This window comes from Maylandia zebra, linkage group LG10 (assembly GCF_041146795.1).
Source record: "Maylandia zebra isolate NMK-2024a linkage group LG10, Mzebra_GT3a, whole genome shotgun sequence".
NCBI classification, from domain to species: domain Eukaryota; kingdom Metazoa; phylum Chordata; class Actinopteri; order Cichliformes; family Cichlidae; genus Maylandia; species Maylandia zebra.
In genome coordinates this window covers 7,911,402-7,935,259 of record NC_135176.1, presented here as the reverse complement: position 1 = coordinate 7,935,259, position 23,858 = coordinate 7,911,402, and the positions used below count along the sequence as shown (strand labels likewise).

The 23,858-nt window shown below is 42.4% G+C and overlaps 1 protein-coding gene across 2 annotated transcripts in view; it reads right to left on the bottom strand.

Annotated features, from left to right (window-relative positions):
* LOC101480214 (uncharacterized) overlaps positions 1-23,858 on the bottom strand; it is a 118,915-nt gene that overhangs the window by 20,700 nt on the left and 74,357 nt on the right. For both annotated transcript variants that reach the window (XM_004557452.6, XM_076888968.1), the window contains exon 6: positions 13,125-13,238. In XM_004557452.6, the coding sequence (XP_004557509.2) occupies positions 13,125-13,238 (114 nt within the window). The remainder of the gene's footprint in view (positions 1-13,124; positions 13,239-23,858) is intronic.

Sequence of the window (23,858 nt, the reverse complement as noted above, 5' to 3'; positions counted from 1 at the left end):
GGTGCTCACTTGTATCCCAAAAAACTAGCTAGTGCACATGACTAACCAGTTGGCATCTAAATACAACATAAATCGTTGTCTGGCAGTGTGCGCTTCACCCAAACTGCACCATGTGTGACTAAACAAAGCGCCAGTAAGTCCCAAAAACTACAAATCTTTAAATGGCCTCTATGCATACTTTCTACCTTTATATCAACCCTATAGGTAGAAAATTTGAAGCACAGACCTTCCAAGACGTTTATGCTCAGGTTTTGATTAGTGAAATTCAACCAATTAAGTCACAGTAGCTCCATCTTTTATATACAGTCTACTAGAGCTGCTCGATTATGGCAAAAATGATAATCATGATAATTTTTACTGAAATTGAGATCTCGATTATTTGACGATATTTATTTAACCCTTTAAGACCTACTATAGAACCAAGTCCGCCAGAGCTCATATTATTTTTTTACATGTTGTAGTGCCATTTGTGGGAGCATTTCAAGTTGCTATACAACTGTTATAGCCCATATTTTAATAATATGTATGCATTAAGTCCATAGTAACTACATTAATTGCAAAAAAGTGCAATAAACCACAAAAAAATTGAAAATCGTTTTTGTTTTGTTTTTTACATATATTTCTACTTGGAGAAATTTAAGAGGTTTATCCCTCAAAACTTTAAACAGCATGTGCAATTCGAGTTCTAAGCATCCCAGAAACTATTTAGAAAAGTCAAACATGACCAGTATAGGCTTTTAAGGCCTACAAGTAAAAAACTACATTTTCCGCGAAAATGACGTCACTTCCGGTTTCGGGCAGGAAATGGCGGACATGCGACAGTTCGCGCTGACGTCTGTTTCACTGTGGGAAGTGTTACAAACAGCTGATCGGAACGGCAAAGCGTGTTTCTGGAATATTATGTTTTTGTTTCTGCAAGCGCTTTTTATGCAATTTTTGCAAAGCTTTATGTGGAAGGAAACCGTGACCGAGGACAAGCTGATGGCATCAGATGTAAGTACAACTCCTCCGGTTTCATATGCAAAACAAATTATTGCGCTAGCTTACGCGGTTCCGGTTCTACAGGGATTTAAAAATAGTTACACAAAACGGAGCGTGCTGCTCTGACCGGCTTTAAAGGGTTAACAATAACAATGTATTGAATAATGACTTTAAAAAAATAATATAAAATAGTGTGCAACACCACTGAAGTTTTTTTTACCTCTCTTTTCAACCAACGCAGTCACTCTCCTCTCCAAATAACTTCTGCTTAGCTTTCCGAGCTTCCCTCGGGTCCTCTTAATCAGCGGTCTCCAACCTTTTTTGCGCCACGGACCGGTTTATGCCCGACAATATTTTCACGGACCGGCCTTTAAGGTGTCGCGGATAAATGAGGGAGGGGCTAATAATCGGCTCAGTCATTTTTAATGATCGTTGAAAGCCCAGATCGTAATCGTGATTAAAATTCGATTAATTGAGCAGCCCTACAGTGTACAGGTTCAATTTACTGTCAAAAGGACAACACCAGTTGCTGTCACGGCCAGCGGGGGCAGACCGTGTGGAGAGTGTGTGTGGTGGACCCAGGCGCGAACACAGGTGAGGAGACGGGAGTGAACTTAAACTGAAAACAAGCCTTTATTTTGGGCTGATGCAGAAGGGAGTAGACAAAACATAACAGGGACAGAGACTGCAACTAACCAAAAACCTAAACTGGAAAAACACTAACCTGACTGAAAGGCATAACTATGATCACTGTGAACAGAATGCTGTGCAGATGCATGGAAACTGAACCAAATGGCGTGACGAAACAGACATGAACATGACCTGCACGGAACCTCATCGTGCTGCTGCATGAAAAACAACATAAACCAAATGGCAAACATGAACTGCACAGAATCCTGAAAAACACTTAACTTGACCAGAGGGGAGGTACACAGACGATGCGACAACGAACAAAGGAAGACCGAGGACTTCAATAGACACATGAGGTGATCAGGGGAAGTGGAGACACATGAGAACACAGCTGACTCGAATGAAACATAATGACAATACAGGGGAGAGTAACACCAACTACAATGAACAAAGAACACCAGACTCTTACAAAATAAATCAAATCAAATCAAATCAAATCAAATTCAAATTTTATTTGTCACGTACACAGTCATACACAGTACGATATGTAGTGAAATGCTTGGACAACTGCTCGTGACCTAAAGAAAACAAAAAAGGAAAAGGCTATGAATAAGATTGGAAATAAATATGAAAAATTAAAAAGGGTAAATTTAACTAGGAAGGAATAAAATATAAATTAAGGTTAAAAATGAAATAACTGTACAACACAAATTAGAATGAAGGGTAAATTTAACTGGGAAAGAATAAGATAAAATATATAAATTAAAGTTGAAAATAAAATAACTGTACAACAAAATACACAATACACAATATAGAACTATATAAGAATGTATGAAGAAATCTAAATATAAATAAATATATACACAATAACAGCAGCTGTACAAGTATTAACCGGAAATGAAGAATATAGTGACCAGTGTTGTGCAAAAACAATGTCCAGAATGTCCAGTGTGTGTGTGTAAGAACCATATGTGTGGGTCAGTACTGTGTGGTGGTGTGATTGAGAGACCGTATCGCCTGCGGGAAGAAGCTCCTCCTCAGTCTCTCTGTGTTGGTCTTCAGGGAGCGGAATCGCTTTCCTGACCTCAGCAGAGAGAACAGTCTGTTGTTGGGATGGCTGAGGTCCTTCACGATCTTCCTGGCCTTGGTCCAGCACCGCCTGCTGTAGATTGAGTGCAGGTCAGGGAGCTCGGAGCGGATGGTGCGCTCAGCTGACCGCACAACCCTCTGTAGAGCTCGTCTGTCCTGCATGGTGCTGTTCCCGAACCAGGTTAAGATGTTTCCCGCCAGGATGCTCTCTATGGTGCACGAGTAAAAGTTCCTGAGCACCTTGGAGGGCAGTTGGAAGTCTCTCAAGCGTCTGAGGTGGTAGAGACGCTGTCGGGCCTTTTTCACCACGGTGTTGATGTGACAGGACCATGACAGGTCCTGCGTGATGTGAACTCCGAGGTATTTGAAGCTGTCCACTCTCTCCACTGGGCACTCGTTGATGACGGGGGTCTGGTAGTTCCTCTCCTGCTTAGTGCTGAAGTCCACTATCAGCTCCTTTGTCTTACTGACGTTTAGAAGGAGGTTGTTCCTCTGGCACCAGTTCTCCAGATTCTTAATCTCCTTCAGGTAGGCCGTCTCGTTGTTATCAGAGATCAGGCCCACCACGACGGTGTCGTCAGCAAACTTGATGATGGTGGTGGAGCTGGTAGTGGCCACACAGTCATATGTGTACAAAGAGTACAGCAGGGGGCTCAGAACACACCCCTGGGGGGCTCCAGTGCTGAGAGTGGTGGAGGCTGAGACATGTCCGCCCATCCTTACTGCCTGTGGTCTGCCAGTTAGGAAGTTGGAGATCCACTGACACATAGATGAGCTGAGTCCCAGATGCTCCAGCTTGGTGGTGAGTGTGGAGGGAATTATGGTGTTAAATGCAGAGCTGTAGTCTATGAAGAGCATTTTAACATAATTCCCCCTTCTAGTGTCCAAGTGAGTGAGTGATGTGTGGAGGAGATGAGAGATGGCATCGTCTGTGGAACGATTTGGACGGTAAGCGAACTGTAGTGGGTCCAGTGTGTCTGGTAGTGAAGAAATGATGAAGTCTCTGACCAGGCGTTCAAAGCACTTCATCACTACTGAGGTGAGGGCTACAGGGCGATAGTCATTGAGAGAAGCAGGGTGGGGTTTCTTCGGGACAGGAACAATGATGGACTCTTTGAAGCATGTGGGGATCACCGACTGAGATAAAGAGATGTTGAATATCTCAGTGAACACAGGAGCTAGCTGGTATGCGCAGTCTCTTAGGATACGACCTGGGATGCCGTCTGGTCCTGCTGCTTTCCTGGTGTTCACTCTTTTGAAGGCTCTCCTTACTTCATGCTCGGAGATGACGAGCACGTTTCCGGTGCTGGCAGTATCTTCCTGTCTGCAGCCGTTACCGCCGTTAACACTAGCATTGTTGGAGACCTTAGCTGCAGCCTCGAAGCGAGCATAGAAAGTGTTCAGCTCGTCTGCCAGAGTCACGGCCGCGTTCGTCATACCGGTTGTTGGTGCTTTATAGTCCGTTATTGTCCTTAGTCCCCGCCACAGGCTCCTAGAGTCACTCTGTTGGAGTTGTGACTCTAGTTTCCTCCCGTAGCGCTGCTTCGCCTCTTTCACCGCCCTCCGCACGTTATATGACGCGGCTTTGTACGGGTCCATGTCCCCCGTTGTGAGTCCCGTGTTGTAGGCAGCGGTGCGGGATCTCAGAGCGTTGCGGATGGTTTTATCCACCCACGGCTTCTGGTTGGGAAACGTTGTGATAGTCTTTGTCTCCACGGTATCATCCGCTAGTTTCCCGATGAATCCCACAACCGCTTCCGTAAACACGTTGACGGAAACACGGAAACACGGAGACATAGACATGGAGATAAAACATGATATGAACCTAACATAACTACATGAAACATGACATGAACTTAACCGCATAGACATGAAACGTAGACGCAGGAACCAGGGAGACGCAGGAACCAGGGAGACTGAGTACAGGCGGAGATGACAGAAATAACTAAGAAATAAGGTCTGAACAGCAACCTAGAATTTAACTAGATTGAAAATGAATACAAAAAAATACATAAAACTCAAACACTGGGTCACACGACCCTGTACCGTGACAGTTGCAAACTAGCAGCTTCATCTGCAGCTGACTAACAACACTGTTTTCTTCAGCAACTTTGCAACATTATTGGTATCAACAATATCATAACATTTTTTGAGCATTTACTTTCCCAAATAGCTTATTTACTTTGATATTATGGCAATAAACCCCCAAAACTTTGAAAATGTTTTATTATGGAAAAACTGTGTACATCCTGTCCATTTTAGCCAATTCTTGATTGTTAACACAACCAATAACTGGAATGTGTCTACGTCACATGGTCTGACATAGTTCATTTCATACAGACGCAGTTAGTGCAAACAAAACCTTTCTTCCTGTGATGAAACAACACCATACTAAGAAAGCCAACTGCAGCTGATGTTAACACAGTTTGGAGGAGGGGGGGCAGTGGAGTCATGATTCTGCTTGTGTAGGTGGATTAAAGGAACGGCCTGACAAAGGTGCCCATTGTTTGGCCTTATTAAAAGCCCTGCGAGTGTTTAACATTTGCATTATCATGAAAGGAACGAGAGACAGAGGACTGTGGCTCAGGCAAATAGCAACGCAGTCAGAACACCATCTGTCTCAAAGACAAAATAAATGAAATCCTTGGAGACGGGCTTATCAAAGTACAAATTACATCATGACCACAGTAATGAGTGCACTGACCTAAAAGACGGCAGCGGACTCAAAACTAAATACTTCCTACTGATTTATCTGCACAGTGATGTGGTGAACAAAGACATGGCCTAACTTTAGCAATGGGGAAAAGGGAGGAGAAAACAGAGGCATCTGGGTCACAAAGACAGGAACGTAGTCACTTTTTAAAAATCCCATCATTTCAAAAAATAAAGAATCGGATAGAGTGCAGTGTGGGTTTGTGCGTGTGGTGTACCTGAAAAGGCGAACAGTCAAAACTGGAGAAATATTTGAGATGTTTAACAGTGCAAGACTGCACAGTAACAAGGCCACCCTTTCACTGTGCTGCCTGATAAAAGTGAGTCTTGTTGGAGATAAGCCCAAAGCTAATTCTATATTACTTTTGAAGCACTCATGTTAAAGATGAAATGATCAAAGCCCTGTAAACCTATCTCACAATGAGCTGATGGAATATTACCCTAAGGATAACAGGAAAAAACAGCCCTGTGTCTTTTGCATTGACAACTGAAAAACTGATTTTGAACTGGCCCCGCGTGGTTTCCAGACTTTTTATGTTGTGATTTAGAGTTTATCTCAAACTGGAAGCAGTAAAAATGTGACGCTGTCAGTGTTTTTGTGTGCTTCAAAGAATAAAAGACAAAAATTTAAGCTGCATGCAACAGGTTTAAGAGGTGCACAGTCCTTGCCGGTCGGCTTGTAATGTATGGCCAAGGTTGCAAAAGTTGGTATCCAGCTTTGAGTAGCTGAAGAAGGAAACAGAAAAGTCATAGTTTATCCCTTTGAAGGCAACTGAGCAACTGTCTGGCACAGACAGGCAAATAATGAATTTTCATGGGAGAGAAATCAAAGCAAATCCAGAAGTCTGCTAACGATGACGCATTTCATACCAGCCAAAATGTCCATTGTGTACCTGCTGCTTTTTGCATTTACTCTCAAAAGCTGAAATATCCTCTTTTTTCCAGATGTTCCTCTGTGTTACTCCTCCTCTACTTGTCTCAGATGAGCTGGAGATGTTGGACTCGGCTGCCAAAGTAAAAGCAGATAAAGGCAGCTGCCACTGCACTTCCAGCCAACGTCTTTGCTCAAAAAACATATACGCCCGAAGTCAGCGTTGACCCCTACAGAGAATAACACACAAGGAGACAGAAACCACAACTCATTCTTCCATTAGTGGGTTTCCCTTGTTTTCAAAATGCTTTCTTTTACTGAGACTACACTTCCTGGTCTGAAAGTTCAGGACACAAGAGGAGTGTTTATGGCATTATACTGTCACCAATTCTTTATGAAATCCCTCAATAGCAACAGAACTGAAGTTCTAATGCTGGCAACTGAGTCCCATAAGCAAACCAAACTTCAGTGGTCATCACGACCCAAATGTAACTTTTTTAATATTCTATTTTTATTTTTTTTAATACTCTATCCTATTTTTCTGTGAACAGAACACAGAAAAATAGCTTAATATAACAAGCACTTACTAGTAAGTCTGTAAGCACCGAAAACATGGAGAAAATGTATTCTCATATTTTATTTACCTTTCCTGATCAGCAAACTGCAGAAAGTGACAAAAATTTCAGTTTCTCTGATGTCAATTTAGGCTGCCTCCAAAAGTGAGTCAACTCCATATACCCCGTGTTAAACATGTTAATAGCTTTAGAGCAGACTAAACACATGCAGAGCTTGCTAGCAAAAAATCTTTTGGACTCTGTGGCTAATCTACCTCTTATTAAATATAACAAATCAAAAGGCTGTATTTTATTGTTGGTGATAGGTGTGAAAGCACTGCTCCAGGTGTCCTGGTGACTTAGTATAGATAGCAGGAGGAGCAGAAGCCTGGATGAAAATAAGGAGACAGCAGCCTATGATGCACCGCAATCTCGGTCCCACAGTCTGTGCACATCTGTTCCATAATCCATCTGCTCTTGGTTACTTTAGTTGGTTAAGTCGAACCAATGTAAGCCTCCATAAAATCCCACAAACCCCTTTATTCATGAGCGATTCTTGCCAGCTCTCTATCTACTCTGACAGCTTCAGTGACTCTACAGAAACCCGAAGGTTGCAGGTATCCGCTGCCTTCTCGCACCAGTAGTTTTGCACACTATCAAGCCACAATTATACACGGTGCTTCCACTTAAAATTCGGTGCAACAAGCACCAGGGTGTTTCAAAATAACCGCAGAAACCTTTTTTGGTTTTGTGCACTTCAAGCATGTTGTTTTTGATTTATTATTCCGCCGGCTCTACTGCAAGTCATGGGGCGTGCTCTATGCTGACACACTGGAAGCAGTTCACACAGTCTCATAAAAAAAGAAAAGGAAAATCCTAGATCAATTAAAACTTCTCTCCCTCAGGACCATCCATTCCTACAACTCCTTCCCTCCTTCCAAACAGGAGGTAACCAGGACGACAGCTGCACACATCAGCTTCTCCTTAAAAAGTCTTTAATTGTCGCCTGGAGGTAGACATGTTGCTGCGATCACCAACATGATGCGACAGAGACGGTTCAGGGTTCATTTTTATAGGCGCTGTTCCCCACAGGCAAAAGAGTGTTATTTTTAAAGTTTTTATTTATTTGTGGTGGATAACTTCCAGGATCAGGTTTGTGTCACAATCTGAAGATAACAAGTACATATTTAATTACTCAGACTGTCAGCAATGTTTTGGAGGTTTTTTTGTATATAAAAAGAGTTCAAGTTAGAGAATCATTTTAGCACTGCATTTAGTTCCCGTTCATGTGTGAATACAGTATACACACTGCCGGACTTAAATGAATTATTGTGAGGACAAATAAAAATGGCATTTTCAGTGTATTCAAAAAGGTGAATGCTCATGTCGGTACACCTGAGTTGCAGTAGTTCCCACATGTTTCCTCTGAGAAAAGCTCACTATAGAATTCCCAAACTGGCAGTGAGTCATCACGGGGACGGTATTGTACTTAAAGGGGATAAAAGCCTAGCACACCCAATTTTAATGTATGTATGCATGGTAATGTATTCCTCCTGTTCCCACCTGATACTAAGAAAAATCAGAGGTGCACCATAGTAAAACTGGATATGAGAACAACGAACTCTCTTTTGGCTCGTCCCATTACACTGGAAGGATATGCTTGACCACCTTTGGTCTCCATCAAAAGCTTCACTTAAACTGCATCCACATCATGTAGTTTAACTCTTGTTAAACGCCACCAAGTGAGAAAAAATATATACGGTACTTGGAATTACAAGATCAGTACTTTCTAACTCACAATACAGGTGAAAAGAACTACACAGTCGCTAGCTTCACCTCCACTGACTGTCCCCTCTGTTTTTATAGGGTTGGTGTCATTGGAGCATTTTAATTGCACTATCTGGGAAATTTTATGACCCGCTTTGAGGTTTAAAACTGTCCGAACTGTCCGTCTGTACTTCGGTTTTACTGAGTGAAATTCTACTATTTTGTGGTGGTGGCTACATCCATCTTTTAGCTACAGTATATGGGTTTACCCCAATTTTTATATATTAGCAGGTCAACATTTGCTTATTAGCACAACATGCTAATAAGCAATAATAATAAGCACAGTCCATTCACAACGTGTTTGAGACCCTTGAGACCAGTTGTCTTCCTAACATTAACATATTTAATGTATTGTTAATGCTGCCCTCTGGCATATTTCAGTTAGACCAAAGTAGTAGAGAGACTGACAGACAAGCACAATGATCCACAGAACGATGTTGCTATCATATATTTTTCGAGCACCAGACACAAACAGTATAATCGAACTGATGCCAGGCGATTCACTACATTAGGCAAACACAGTCAGTGTCACCTGACTCTTGACCCATCTGACTGGCATTGTGTTTGTGCCAGATAAAATTTGCAAAAACATACTTGAATTCATGTGGCCTAGTAATACGCATCCACACACACACACACACACACACACACACACACACACACACACACACACACATAAAAGCCCCAGTTAAAGAAAACAGGATTACTGAACAATCAGGCCAAGAAGCCTTTTCATCTGAGAGGAGCAGAATCAATAAGCAAGGCTTTCTATGAGAGTCAACAAGTCCAGACATGGGCCAAACTCAATCACTGTAAGAGCTGTTTTCACAAAACCACTTCGTGTTCATCGGGTTTCACAGAGGTGAAGTTTGAGTGGGAGAATATCCGCACTTTCAAAAAGCACAGATTACACCATTTATTCAGAGTAAATTAAGCTTGGTGTGGAGTTTAGTCTAGTACTCCTGGCACCACCGCAGTGCCTTTTCTCTGAATCACGTGTTGCCCTGTGACTTAAGCCTGAGAGCCTTTCCATGGCTTCAGTGTAAAGTGAAACAAGCAGACAGCAAACAGATTGCTTCTACCATAGCACAACATGCAGGAAGAGAGAGCTTGTGGCCTCTGCTTGTTTCGCATTTTGCAATGATGCAAAACCACTGGAGCAGTGAACAGTTCTGATTCAGACATTTGCAAATAGCTGCAACAGATGGATGTGACATAACTGTACAAAGAGAAAGCTTTCCCCCTTTTTTATAACTTCTATTAAACATGTTTAAGTTCACTTTGTAAAGTTCATCCATCCATTTTTTTCCACTTTTCCAATTCGGGGTCGTGGCGCAGGCTGGAGCCATTCCCAGCTGCCATAGGGCAAGAGGTGGGGTTCACGTTGAACAGGTGTGTTGCAGGGATAACGAACTTACTAATGAACTTACTGATTCAGAACAGCTCAATTTATCATTAATACACTGTCTCAGCCTACACTGAAAATCCTTTTCAGCTATTAAAAATGCAGCATGTGGGATTTAGTGGTATCTTGTGGTGAGGTTGCATACTGCAACCAACTTAATACCTCTCACCTCATCCTGTCCTTGCAAAATGAGAACCTACAGTAGTACCCTCACACAAATTCAAAAACAACCCTCTCAAGAAGGTATTTGGTTTGTCCAATCTGGGCTACTGTAGAAACAATACTGGTGTGGCATGGCAGACTCGTTGGAAGAATACCCTCTGAAACAGAGTTGCAGAGTTTATTTTTATTTTACAGAAACATTTTTTAACCAATACATGGCAGACGGTGAAGTCAGGCTGAAAAACTCCTACAAGAAGCTGTTAAAATATTTCAGTGTATAAGGGTTGAGAATAAAACCCTCATCTCTATGTTCAATTAAAATGTTAAAAAAAAAATCATAATAATTAATCATTCTTAATAATTTATGAAATTGACCTCGTTCTAGCTTTCTTTGTTTTATGTTGTATATGTACTGTTACACTGCTTGGCCAAAGTCTCATATAATGAAGTCACTGTATGTAGAAGTTTTTTGGGTTTTTTTGGGTGGGGTGGGGGGCTCTTGGCTCTTTATATACAGGTCCTTCTCAAAAAATTAGCATATTGTGATAAAGTGCATTATTTTCTGTAATGTACTGATAAACATTAGACTTTCATATATTTTAGATTCATTACACACAACTGAAGTAGTTCAAGCCTTTTATTGTTTTAATATTGATGATTTTGGCATACAGCTCATGAAAACCCAAAAATTCATCAGCTACCTCACAGTAGTAATGAGGTCTCCTTGTCTCTCGCTGTTAATGTTTTTGTCTCACTAGTTTTCTTGCTTTCAATTAACCTCACCTGCAGTGTAATCTACTGGATGCTGGCTGCACCTGCTAACATTCACCAAGCCTGCTTGGAAACTCCTGGAAAAACGCTACTACTCATGGGACTCACCTGCCTGCAGTCACTCCTGGATTCCTGGAATCACCAGTTTGGGAAATCTGGAACCTTTCATGCATCCCACCATTCAGATAGATGCTCACTCTATCCCTAACCCCCACATGCAAGTAAGCCTAAACTGATTAAATTCATACTCACCTTCAGCCACCCGTGCAGCTCTGGATCTAACCACCCTCTCCTATATTTCAGTGCCTCCACGTCAGAGAACCTTGCTGCCTTTCTCTCGTCGCTCTTTGTACATATTCCCGTAAAACATCAGCTTTTTTTGTTCACTTAGTCTGTCAGTCACACACTCCTATGACATAATGGAAATGAGCATACAAGGTTTCCCAATATCAGTTTTTGTTTCGCACTGAGTAACAATCAAGGGAAAATGACCCTGATTTTTACAGCATTGTACTTTTAACATAGACTTTAAATCACTGAGGTAGAGGCACACATGTTCTTATTCACGTCATACAAGTTCATGAATGTATTTGAGAGATGGTCAGCAATGCTGGAAGTATCACAGCACAAACTTTCCAAGCTGTTTCGATGCACTGAATGAGGCAGCGCGAACTGCTGCAAATCAACAAGGAAATCTCCCTGCAAGGTTGGATATAAGAATCCCTGAAAACCAAAATAAAAACAAGGAATAACAATGAAATACTATCCTTCGGGGTTTCGAGCGTCACTTTGTTTGCTTTATGCTCTATTCTGAGTGTGCATAGTGCAATCCGAACCCTCTGCGGCCGTCAGAGTATCTATAGATCGCCGAGGCGGGTTTACACTCAGACTTAGCTGTAAACAAGGCCATCCAGAGACCATGGCTGACCCAGCACCGCACATCCCCAAATATCTGATTCATCCCTTCAAAAGGCCAAGAGCAAACTTCTCAGCAGCTGCATGCTGAATCCCCAATAAATCCACCGGACCAAAAGCTTTGAATCGTGCTATGAAAACGAGGATGCAGGTGGCTGGAGTGGAGTTTAGTGCAATACATACTTTCCAGACAAGCCAAACAAAGCACACACACACACACTTCTCTCCTTCCTCTTTCCCTTGCTTCTCAAAGGCGATTTGCAGGGAGGAAGAAAGCACTCGGAAGCGGCGGCCTTTTGTTCCCCGATACTTTTGCATGAGGGAGGAGAGTATGTTTTGTTTATGGGACAACACAGTGTTACCATTAAGGCTTTAATCAGAACTGTTTTCTGCAGTCAGCCTGGAATGACACCCCTCTTTCTCCGATTTGGTTCCCACCGGAGGAGCAAACAGGAGGAAGAAGAAAGGAGCGGGGAATGTGGGAATGTCTCTACATCGTCGCCACGGCGGGCAGCTCCTAAACATGGCTTTAAATTAGGGGAAAAGAAAACACAAGCTAAAAAAAGGCAGGCGCTTAACTATACTCCTGCCTGCTAATTTGTCACCACTTGAAAAACGGGGGAAAAAATAGCAACAGTTTTAAATCACACTATTTTAAAGTCAGGGTATGCCAGCCAGTGTGTATGGTAGAATGCTTAAACACAAGGGAGATTTAGGTCACCTCCGTCAAAGTTACACATACATCTGAACCACTGTCGGTGGACTCTATGGAGTTCTGGCTGCGTTCATATTAGAGAGAAGCAGAAATGGAGAACACTCAGTGTCTGGTTCTGGTTGGCTGGCTGGGATCTGACTAGTGACAGCTGGGGCTTGAAAGCCTTACATCCAAAGCCAGGGCTCGATGCCACTTGCTACATAGCAGCGCTGAGCTAAGCCCACCCCCTCCTGTCCAAGCCCTCACTCAAAAAGATCACTGTACTGGACAAAACATCAGGCTGCTGCCAAATAAAGGATCATCTCTTTAAAGTCAGAGAGCGGGAGGGGTGCTGGAGGCAAGACGAAATGGCAGTACGGTCGATCTGTCTGCTGCCACGTCTGAGACAAGGAAAGGGGTCACGGAGAGAGGAGTTTCTCAGACCATTAAACAAACAAACAAACAAAAAGCTAAATTTAACACCACCTGTGTGTCAGTGTGCGCAATCCATACCTTGTCGGGCAGTGGCAGACAGTGATGTACCCTGTGCTCCAGTTTGACGATGGTGATGAAGTCACTCTCTTGTCGTTCATCCTCACTTGTGTTGCAAAGAGACAGAGGATGATACTGCAAAAAAAAAGGAGAGAGAGCAAGGGGTTAGCAATATTTTTTCTTTGCAGTACTTGCTACAATGCACACTCCAGAAGCACGAGCACAAAGTACACAAACAATGAATCTGGGAATGATGTACGACTTAAATGGTAAATGGCCTGCATTTGTATAGCACTTTTCTAGTCCCTAAGGACCCCAAAGCGCTTCACACTACATTCAGTCATTCACCCATTCACACACACACACATTCACACACTGGCGATGGCAAGCTACATTGTAGCCACAGCTGCCCTGGGGCGCACTGACAGAGGCGAGGCTGCCGGACACTGGCGCCACCGGGCCCTCTGACTTACTGAACTTTCTTTAGAAATGATGTAAATGAGGCAAAATTACTCAATCACACTGAGTGCATGCAGAAGCAGTAGAGACAATTTAAGGCATTAACTATTACAGAATCACCAAAGCTTTCTGATATATTCAGGTGTAGTTTGGTGGGGGTTTTGGCATTACAAGGGCCTACTTATATTTAGATTTAATTTTTTTTAATTAAATAGTAGATAAATAACTCATAGTGTTATCATATCTACATTTTTCCATATCTACCCAAAAGACAACCTAAAGTGTGTGACCTCAAACCAAAAGCAAAAAAGAAAAAGAAATTTTCACAAAGATGCTTTAAAAGACAGTCTGCACAAAAATGCTAAAGCTCTTTTTCACACCACTAGAGAACAACACTTGCAATTTATGGAAGCCTTTATGTGTTAAATTAAATGGTTTCTTCCTAAACCATACCCAGGCTGACATCAAGAGGAAAACTTTGGCACCCTACGAAATCAATGACATGGATGGCAGTATTCACTCCCACTTAAAGCCTTGAGGACTGAAAGAATGAGAGATAGTCAATCTTTAGTGGAACATTTGATCCCTTCTGAAAGGAAGGAAATTCTGAGCTGCTGAAAGGCTGCATTTAAGAGCTCAAGGGATCGCAGCAGTGCTTGCAAGTCACAGACATGCTGTCACGGGCACAGGGAGTTGCACGGCAGTCGGGAAAACAGCATCGCTAATTTGCCTGGCTGACATGAATGATAACACCTCAGGTACAGGTCCTTAAAGTTCACAGATCACTCTGCAGCACCCGGTCCCTGGGGTTCCTCCCTAGCCCTGTCTTGGCCTGTCCTTTCCTAGCCCTGCTATGAGCTCGTCCCAGCCTGGTTCTGCCACGGAGGGCCTCTTCATGTGGCTGTGGGCTGAGGTAATGGGGCTCCCCCTCATCTCACCCAGCGGAAATCCCTAAATTAAAAAGACCCAAGGGTGACATCAACAGCTGGCATAATGACGTAATGTCCCGCAAAGGGCTGTTGCATGTCTGTCAGAGGGTGAAACAGAGAAACAGAGAGAGACGAGAAGAAAGCAAGCAGAATCGGGGAATCAGGGTGGGATAAAAGAGAAACACAGGGGGTGGACCTTCATCACAGCGGCTGTTCAACGCAATGGATTAAAATGAAATAATGCAGAATGTTATCGAGATATCGGCTGTGATCATTGGCATAAGAAACACCAGCATTGATGCTAAATGTCTGCCTAAGATGCAAACAACATGACAGAAGAAGTGCATTAACATAGTCACTGTCCGCTGTTTTAAGGGGTCCGGTTCCAGATGTAAATTTCCAATTCATTTTCTCTTCTGATAATTCACAAAATCCTTGGATCACAAGTTTAAAGCCAAGCCAACCAGCTATGAGGTGAATCATAAAAAGATTTTGATCTGGATAAAAAGAATAAAGGGAAATAAAACAAAAAGACTAAGGTACAAGACTGTGTGCATAACGACTGTAATTTTAACAGAGAAGGAACTACTCATCCCACAATGCACTGCAAATCCCAGATTCCACAATGAACAACGTCCAGCCTTCTTGAATGTAATCCTTTTCATTATTGTGTTGTATAATAATAGATTTTATTATATTTTGTAATTTGTGTGTGTGAGTAGTAAAGTTTTGCACTCTCTTTCTTCTTTTCCACCTGCCTGTTTTCACTCTCTCTGTGTTTATACTGCACTTTGCATTTAATCATTAATTACTATTATTCTCTGGCTCTCTTCCACATTTGTCCTATTGTCCAATATAACACAGACATGCGACTCCTTTAGGAGCACACACCATCATTTCATCACGTTGTAGCTTATAGTAAGTCTGCTTTGGATCGTTATGTTATGTCTCATAACCTAAAATCCTATGGAGACTATGAATGGGATGTTGAATGTTCTTCAAGAGCCATTCCTGAAGACTACTCAAAGAAATGACAAGAAAGATTGTCTAAGACCCTTCAGGCTGTGTTGGGGAATAAAAATGGTCATACCAAATACTGACTTTCAAGCTCATCTGTTCGTTCATATACTCTATTTCCATGAATGTGTTGTTTCACATGTTTTGCTGCAGCTACTTTCCATTTTCCTAGTCAAATATAATGACTAATTAGCACTTCAGTGGCAACCAAAACAGTGTGTGGTGGTACTCAACATCCACTTTTAAATGTACTGAAATGAAAGCATCTAGAAGATGACAGGTTTGCTTGACCTCACAAACAGAACCTGTTGTGAATTCTCAGACCCTTGCATGTTTCCTTAATGGCAGCCACTGTTCAATAGAAAGGCAGGCAACAAGACAGCATGGACTCTTGGCCAGCCTTGCATGCAGGGCTGCCAGCTGCCTCTACCAGTCTGCATTTACTAGGCCCAAATTAGAGGCCTACAGTTGAATTTGGCCTTTAACAAAGAAAAAGAAAGAAAATAAAAAACAAAAATCCTTTAATGACACAACTTCACAGATGCCATGACCTCTGCTCATTTTTGCTAACGGCTGCTTGGAAATGACGAGAAGAGCTGCATTCAGAGTCTGATTTTACAGTAAAATTACAACACTCATTTGATTCTTAAGGCTTATATGATCGTGTCTGGCTCTTGCCATGACATTAAACATGTTGATGCATGGGAGTGTACAATCGTAACTACTAAAGCAGATAATAATCCCAAAGCTGAGCCAAGCAGGCTCATAAGGAGTGGCTGCTTTTAGTTTCCTCTTTCTGATGCTCTGAGGGCAACCACCTCGATGGTCACAGTGTCTATGATTTGCATAGTCGGCAAGACTAAGCATTATCTTCTATTTTAGATATGCCCACACAACTTATGATCGGATGGCTGTGAACGCTCCCTGTGCCACCATTGGTACCATTTACCACTTCGAAACACTCCGCTGCTGGACTATAAACAGCAACCAAGACAGACTGAAATGTCTTCATTTGGTTTTTGTATGGCCCTGAGAAAAAGGGGCCTGGGAAACCAAATCACTGAGCCTCTATTTCACAGGCACTAGAAACCACAGGGCACACAAACAGTTCCCCACAGACTGTTAACAATGCTCACTCCTCCATTCCTCCTCCTCCTCCTCATCTGTTTAGATCTGTTGCAAAACTGACGAGGACATGTCCCTCGGTTCCTTTGTAGCCACGATTAAAGGCATTCCTTTCCAGCTCAATCAAAGACTACCCCCAAAATATTCCCAGGCATGAATTTAACAGCCTCAAAAACAAATACATGGAAAGAAAAAGGGGAAAATAAATAGTAGCTACAGTGAGAAGTCAATAATATTTTTTCCCCTCACTTAGCCCTGCGGATCTTCTTTTTTCATCTGCCAATAACCAGCAAGCGAGCGTTCTAGTTCATCTGTTGCCAGCAGGGAACCGGGCCTATGCAGTTATGTCAGTGTGCGTTAAAAGGGGGAAACAGAAAAGGCTTGCACCTCTTATCAAGCTACCGGTCAATTAACAGCTGTGCAGGTCACAGGGCTTCTGAAAAACTGGTGGCCAATCAAAATACATGCTTGTTTAGTAGGAAGTGAAACAAACACTCCAGTAAGTGCTTTTTCTGTTGTATCACTCGAGACTAGGAGTGAGGAAGGTAAAAGGTTTAATCAATTGAACTCTGCCTCAGGGCCTAGAAAGCCTGCCAAGTTAGAGAATATCAAGGAAGAATTCAATCAACTCTGCCACATGCAAACATGCAGATACACACACACCCAGTGGGTGAATACATTTTCAATGCCAGCTGATAGGGTGAGAAAAAAGTCAGCATGTGATCCAGTTTTTTTTTTTTTTTATTGTGACCACAGCTTTTTGTTTCTAAAGTTAACCATGTTCTAAACTGCTGTTCAAAGTGATACTCAATACTTGTTTGCACGACAGGTCTAATTAGACTCGCTTCTCTCGGCAGACGAAGGCAAATGTTTGTTTAAGCAACAGGCAACAGGTGTTGTGGATGCTACGTGACCCATTAAGATAATTTCCAGCTCCATATTTTTGTTCTTGGACTATGCTGAAGTAGCTTTGCTTGATTTACACTTGAAAATAATCCCTTCTATGCTGTGCATATACTGTTCATCCAAGCTCTTTTAAGTACTCTCCCCTTCAGCCAATTTCCTGTTTGGCTCCACTTTGCAAACAGAAGGTTATTATATTATATTATAGTTATTATATAACTAATTATATTAATGATATTCTACAATAACAGGAAAAAAAACAGTGAAAATGAGCATTCCGAACAGTTAGAAGCCTGAGCTACTGTAACAGTGTATATAGAACACTATAAAAGGGAAATATATAGAGGTCCTCTTCAGAAGAAAAGGAAGCCTGAGTTGGCACGAAAGACTGAAACGTTGACCCTTTGGGAGCACATCTGTGTGTGAGAGCATGGGCAAATGAGTGAGAGCATAGCTATGTATTGTTGCTAGAGGCACCTGAACATGTGCTTGCATGTGAACCTCTGTGTGCAAAAGTTTATGCCTGCTGATCGACAATTTTGGTTCTGCAGAGGAGTGAGTAACTCATCTCTGGGTGCAGGAGCGTGTGTCGGAATCTCAGCAATTGCTGTAGGGGTGGGGGGCGCTGAAAGTCTAGGCGCTGAGCCTTTTCTCAAATGTCAAATCCTTTCCCTGTATCAATAATCGTAACACACACACTGTGGTCAGTGCCATAGATAACACAGATACACACTGCTCAATCAGACTTCATGTATCTACACTAATTAGATTTACATGAAAGACTGATATAAGAGCAGTGCCCAGCGCTGAGGGGAGCAGAGCGTTCTTTCTCTGTCGGAGCATCTGGAAAAGTACACCCTGAGGCCCTCGCCTTGTCTCTCTTTGCAAATGCAAACGAACAGAAGGTATTACTGCTTTGGTCCTATCAAAACAAAAGACGTGTCATCTTTCCTCCCGCTTTATTGACAGTGTCAGACCCATATCCAGTAACGGTTACCACAGAGAATGACTTGGGGAAACACGATCCCATAATGAGGCCCAAATAATTACCACCAGCCCCAAATTTGCCCGGGCCCTTTCTTTAAGTACGAATACCCCCCCCCCCCCCACCCCCCAAACTCCAGGCACGTCAGGCTGTCTCTTTCTGTTCTATAAAAGGGATTAGACAGAGAAGAAAGAACCTGAAGACGGAAGAAGAAATGAAAAGGACACTGATGAGTGAACTTTCGGTTCGGCTTGGTAAAATGTCAGATGAGGGAGTAACTGTTATAAATCATATTTCCACAGATCAGAGTGTTCATGTGGGGCACTTCACACTTTCCTGCTTTCCTTGTTTCTAATAGAAACACATAGAAGCACAAAAGGGAGCACAAAAGTTCAACCGGGATGAACTTTGCACAACGAGGACCTGGGCTGGGTACAGCCTTACCTGTGCACAAAGGCAGCACATTTTTTTTCATCAAACCTTGTTGAAAGGGTTAGGGGGTTATTCATCCTCTATGCCCGAGCTCCGCCCTATCCACATTACATAATGTTAATCTAACCACACATACAGCTATATCGACCTGATCCATCGCTGTGATTCTCATCTGCAGTATTTGTAGTTTTGTTGCAATTTATTATGTCATATATCCACAGAAAGCTATAAGAACACAAAATAGATATACATATATCGTCAGTGCAATTCACTTTCATTTATACAGCAAATCACAAGAGCAGTCACCTCAGCAGTCACCTCAAAGTGCTTTAAATTTTAAGGTAAAGACCCAATAATCAGATGACCCTCTATGAGCAACTTGGCAACAGCGGGAAGAAAAAACACTCCCTTTTAACAGGAAGAAACTTCAGACAGAATCAGGCTCAGGGAGGGGCATCCATCTGCTGCAACTGGTTAGGGATGAGGGAACACTCAGTGCATCATTGGAAGCTCCCAGAAGCCACATAACTGCAACATAACTAAGTTCAGGTTTACCTGATCCCGCCCTAACTAAATCCAAAAGGGAAGTAAACTTAAAAGTAGAGAGAATGTCTGTCTCCCAAAGTTGCCCTTCATTGCTTCTGACCAGGTAAAACCTAAGTTTTACCTAAGCGTGTCAGTGAGTAGACACGCACTGACACACGCACTGTTGGTACACACCACCAACAACTCAGGTCACTCCATCAGCCTGAGGCCAAAGCTGCGCTTTACATTTCAAAGCTCTGAGTTAAACATAAACACAGCACTTCCCTGTCATAACAAATCAGAGGCTCGGCAACACAGCAGTTTGTTAGTGTTGCAGAGATCCTTCTTCCCTGTAGACACAGCAGCCACATCTACACAGCCTCCAGGCTTCCTGCGGCACATCCCCAGCCTTCAGGACAACTCTCAAGCTCTCTCAGGTTACCCACACCAGTCAGAGAGAAAACCCACACGCCTCCAAGTGTCAGTCACTCACATTTGGGAGCTTAAGGTCAGCTATCTGGAAATCAATTAGTTGGGGGGAGTGAGGATGGGAGGCTCCACATTATGGCAGAAAGAGAGGAATCAGGCAAAAAGGAATGTGAGGCAAAGGATCCACACCATAAGTCCTGTCCAAATAAGGTTAACACTAGCCAAAAGGCAACAACATGTGGTTTGTTTTTCCCGTAACAGAAAGAATTGATTATTGATCATATTGGATAGTGTCAGTGAGTAATATATAGGCAAAAGATACACGTAAAGGAGGCTGACAAAAAGAGAATATGGTGGAGGCGTAACAGGATGGAAGTGAAGAAAAAGACATATCTTGCATAGCTGAAATAAGTTTTATGTTAGATGTATCACCTTAGTGTGTAATATTAGCATTTTGCCTATGCCTGCTTGTTAGCATTAGAATCTAAACACTCAATGGAACTAAAGAAATGCAAACTGTGCAAAAAGTATTATTTCAGCCCTTATTAATAATCTATCTTTTGCCAGAGAAACACTACTTGTTTCAGGAGTTTGCAAGTAAAAAGCATCCATGGCCTTAAAGTAATATCGACTTGACTGGAGGATGGCTGTGTAGAGAAAGTCTAGAAATCATCTTGTCACCTGACATCTGTACAGTATTACAAGAAAATCTCCGCCAAGGCAGCTCACTCTCTGGGAAGTATTTACTTTTAAGGGAATAGTATTGTGTTTTTCTGTATTCATTTTATTTTCTTTATTCTTTTTAAACATACTTTAAGATTGTAGTGCAGCAAAAACACCTGCAGAATGCAGGCTTTTGTTATTTGCCTTACTGAAACCCATTTTTATTCACTTCACTTGTTTTTTTTATTTCATTTATTTCTTTGTTTAGTGAAATTTGTTTAAAAAGCTAATTTAAGCATTTCACCTGAACTAGGCAAGAAATTTTGGCTCATTGCAGGGCCTTAAGGAACGATAAGGGTCTGAGTGAAGATCAGTTAAAACAGGCTGGCAGAGGATGCGGTTTCAAAATAGAACCAATGCATGAAGCTGAAGCCCTCTCCACAGACAGACAGTCAGGGGCACCATCGCAGAGTTTAACTATAGATCTCTTTAACGAGAGACAGGTGCCCTCTTTACACACTTGCACATAAAATAAAATACAGTAGGCTGAGGGGGTGGTGGTTAATGCCACTCTTTTATTTGGAACACAATCTCATGCTCACCCCCCCTCGCATCCATGAATCCACCAACCAACATGTGTCTTTTGTAGCAATATGTTGTTCTTAAAGAGGGGTCAAACTTTATTATAGCACGTGAGAGGGAGATATCTTTCTTCTCTCTTGTTGCTCTAGCTTTCAAGCCATTTAAAATGCAGCTCATGGACTGGAAATGTAATGCCACCTTTCCAATGGTAAGCAATACCGCTAATTTCAAAAAGAAGCATAATTATATTGAAGCCTGTGGGAAAAGCCCTGCTCCCACTCCTGTAACGACTTCAATAAAGACTTTCCCGATGAGTAGTTGTAAGTACTAACTACTTACATTCAGAGTCCAGCCAGAACCTCATAGATTTGAAACAGAAATTGCACAAATTTCAAAGCAGTTTCTGCAGCATGATGGTTTAACTGCAGAATCCAGAGAAGTTTGCTTTTATATTGGAATCTAACCAATTGGCAAACAGTTGAGTCGAGTCACCTAATGCAAAGAAACATGTCACAGATGAGTTGCGCTTATCAACACAGAATGACTCAGATTAATGGAAACATGTTGTCAGTCTGCCTGCTTTTATAAATTAGATGGAGGTTAGTTGTAAACATTTCCCAATCTGTCTGAGATTGATTGCAGTCAGTCTGAGCCACAATTGTTCAGACACAGCTTACCTCCTGCTGTGTGACCCCATGACAAACAAAACTGGTCACACAGATGTTGAGAGTGTTGTACGGTCAATCTCTAGGTGACCAGTTGGTTGCCACAACTACTTGCAATTGGTGTCAGACAGCTGAAAAAGTTCAATGCAATCACCATCCAAGTTGCAAGGGGGTATCTATCTTGTTTTAACTGTAGTGCATCTGTGAACACCACAGCAATACATTAATATTAAAAAAAATCTATGATAAAGCACTAGTTTTTGCCAGCAACATAAAATGCAGATTACTGCTTTTAAAATGAATTTCTTAGTGAGCACATATAATATATATACTGTCTGTGTGATGATGATTTTTATTTAGCTTATCACTTGACAGCAGGTATGTTCAACCAACACAAAGAGGAGGAATTAACTAAAACGGTTGCAGAGACATGTTTAAGCACCAGGTTTCGCTTTGTACCGTAAATCCTTTTCCGGAAATGGCCAACCCATCCTCCCAGCTGCGCTGAACAAAATGACAACCAAAAAATGACTTAACCCACTGACTCTACAGATAATTCTTTTAGCATGTGCTCCTGTGTATCTTCACTTGCTGCACACCACAGAGCCTCACGTAGCTGCTTGTTCAGCCTTAAATCTTGTTTTCCTGGAAAGAAGATATCTGCCATAAAACTAAAGCAAGGCAGGCAGATTACTCAACTAGAAAACAACTTCTTCGAGTGGTCTCCCCATGGTCTCCCGCAAATTTTTTAAATAGCTGGAGGTTCCAAACTAGATCAAAGCACTTTTTCAGATGGATATTTTTGCTGTGCAGCTGTTATTACCTAGTACACTGTCATGGAAGATCTCTAATTTAATCTAGTGGAAAGGAAAAAAGAAAAACAGTGACATATTTTTCTGCATATGTCAATGTCTGCCACCAACCCTTCAGCCCACCCCACAGGGGATCCCATAACCACCTGTGGCCAGTGTCGGAGAAATGCCGTCATAAAGGCTTTAAGAGTGGGTAAACACTAACCAGAGGGAGTTTTTGTGTTATTTTTACTCATTGCAAATGTTTATGTAAACATATTGCACGGGCAACATGGCTTCATCCTTAGCAACCTTACCAGTAAATAGTCACAAAAACATCAGCACAGAAGCGCTCTGATGTGGCCTGCAGACTGCTTGCAACACACCTTGTAATTGGCAGCATAATTGTTTTCTTTTTTACTGCTATATTTCACTTTTGGCTGCAAGGCAGGCGTTGAAGCCACTTGATTTATGGTCAGGGAATGCGCTGAGAGCTTTTCAAGACAAACCAGCGCAGATGTTTCGGTCAAACATCGGGGAGGCTCGAGCTGCATATCCACCTGAGTCTGTCGGGGGAGCGGGAACAAGTGAGGGCAATCTCCTGCCCTCCTGCGGTTCGTGTCAGACCTTTATTTTTTGTTTTCTTTTTTGTCCTTCCTTCCCCCCCTCCCTTCCTTTCCCAAAAACTTGCCCCTGCTGCTGCTTTTGGGTGCTTCAGTTCCAGCTGGGTCCTGTCTTGTTTTAATGGCCAAATCAAGTGTACAGTTGTGTGTGGAGAAGTATGCATGCTCTATACTGTATGTGTAGGGGCAAGGGGAGGAGGGGTGGGGTAAATCTGCATGGCACATGGCCAGGAGTGCTGAGCTCTCCGTGGAATGCCATGGAAAAATGAGACAGAGGAATGCAGACTCCACTGAGCAGTGTAAACAGGCTGGGCTGAGAGAATGCTGCCCCGCTGCTTTGAAGTCGCTCCATCTCCCTATCACACACACACACACACACACACACACACACACAAACACACAAATATATATCCAATACCTATTACTGTGTGATTAACCAGGAGAGCTTGATGTTAACTAGCAAGCAGTAGGTTGGACTTTGTTTGGGGCCGAGGCACCAACAGGACCTCCAAACACAGCATGTACAGCATGCGTGCATTTAAGATGTCCAGGCCGGAACACACACTCTATTTATTACTCAAACACAGATGCACTCACTTCAGCACATGGGCGCACATACACACCCAC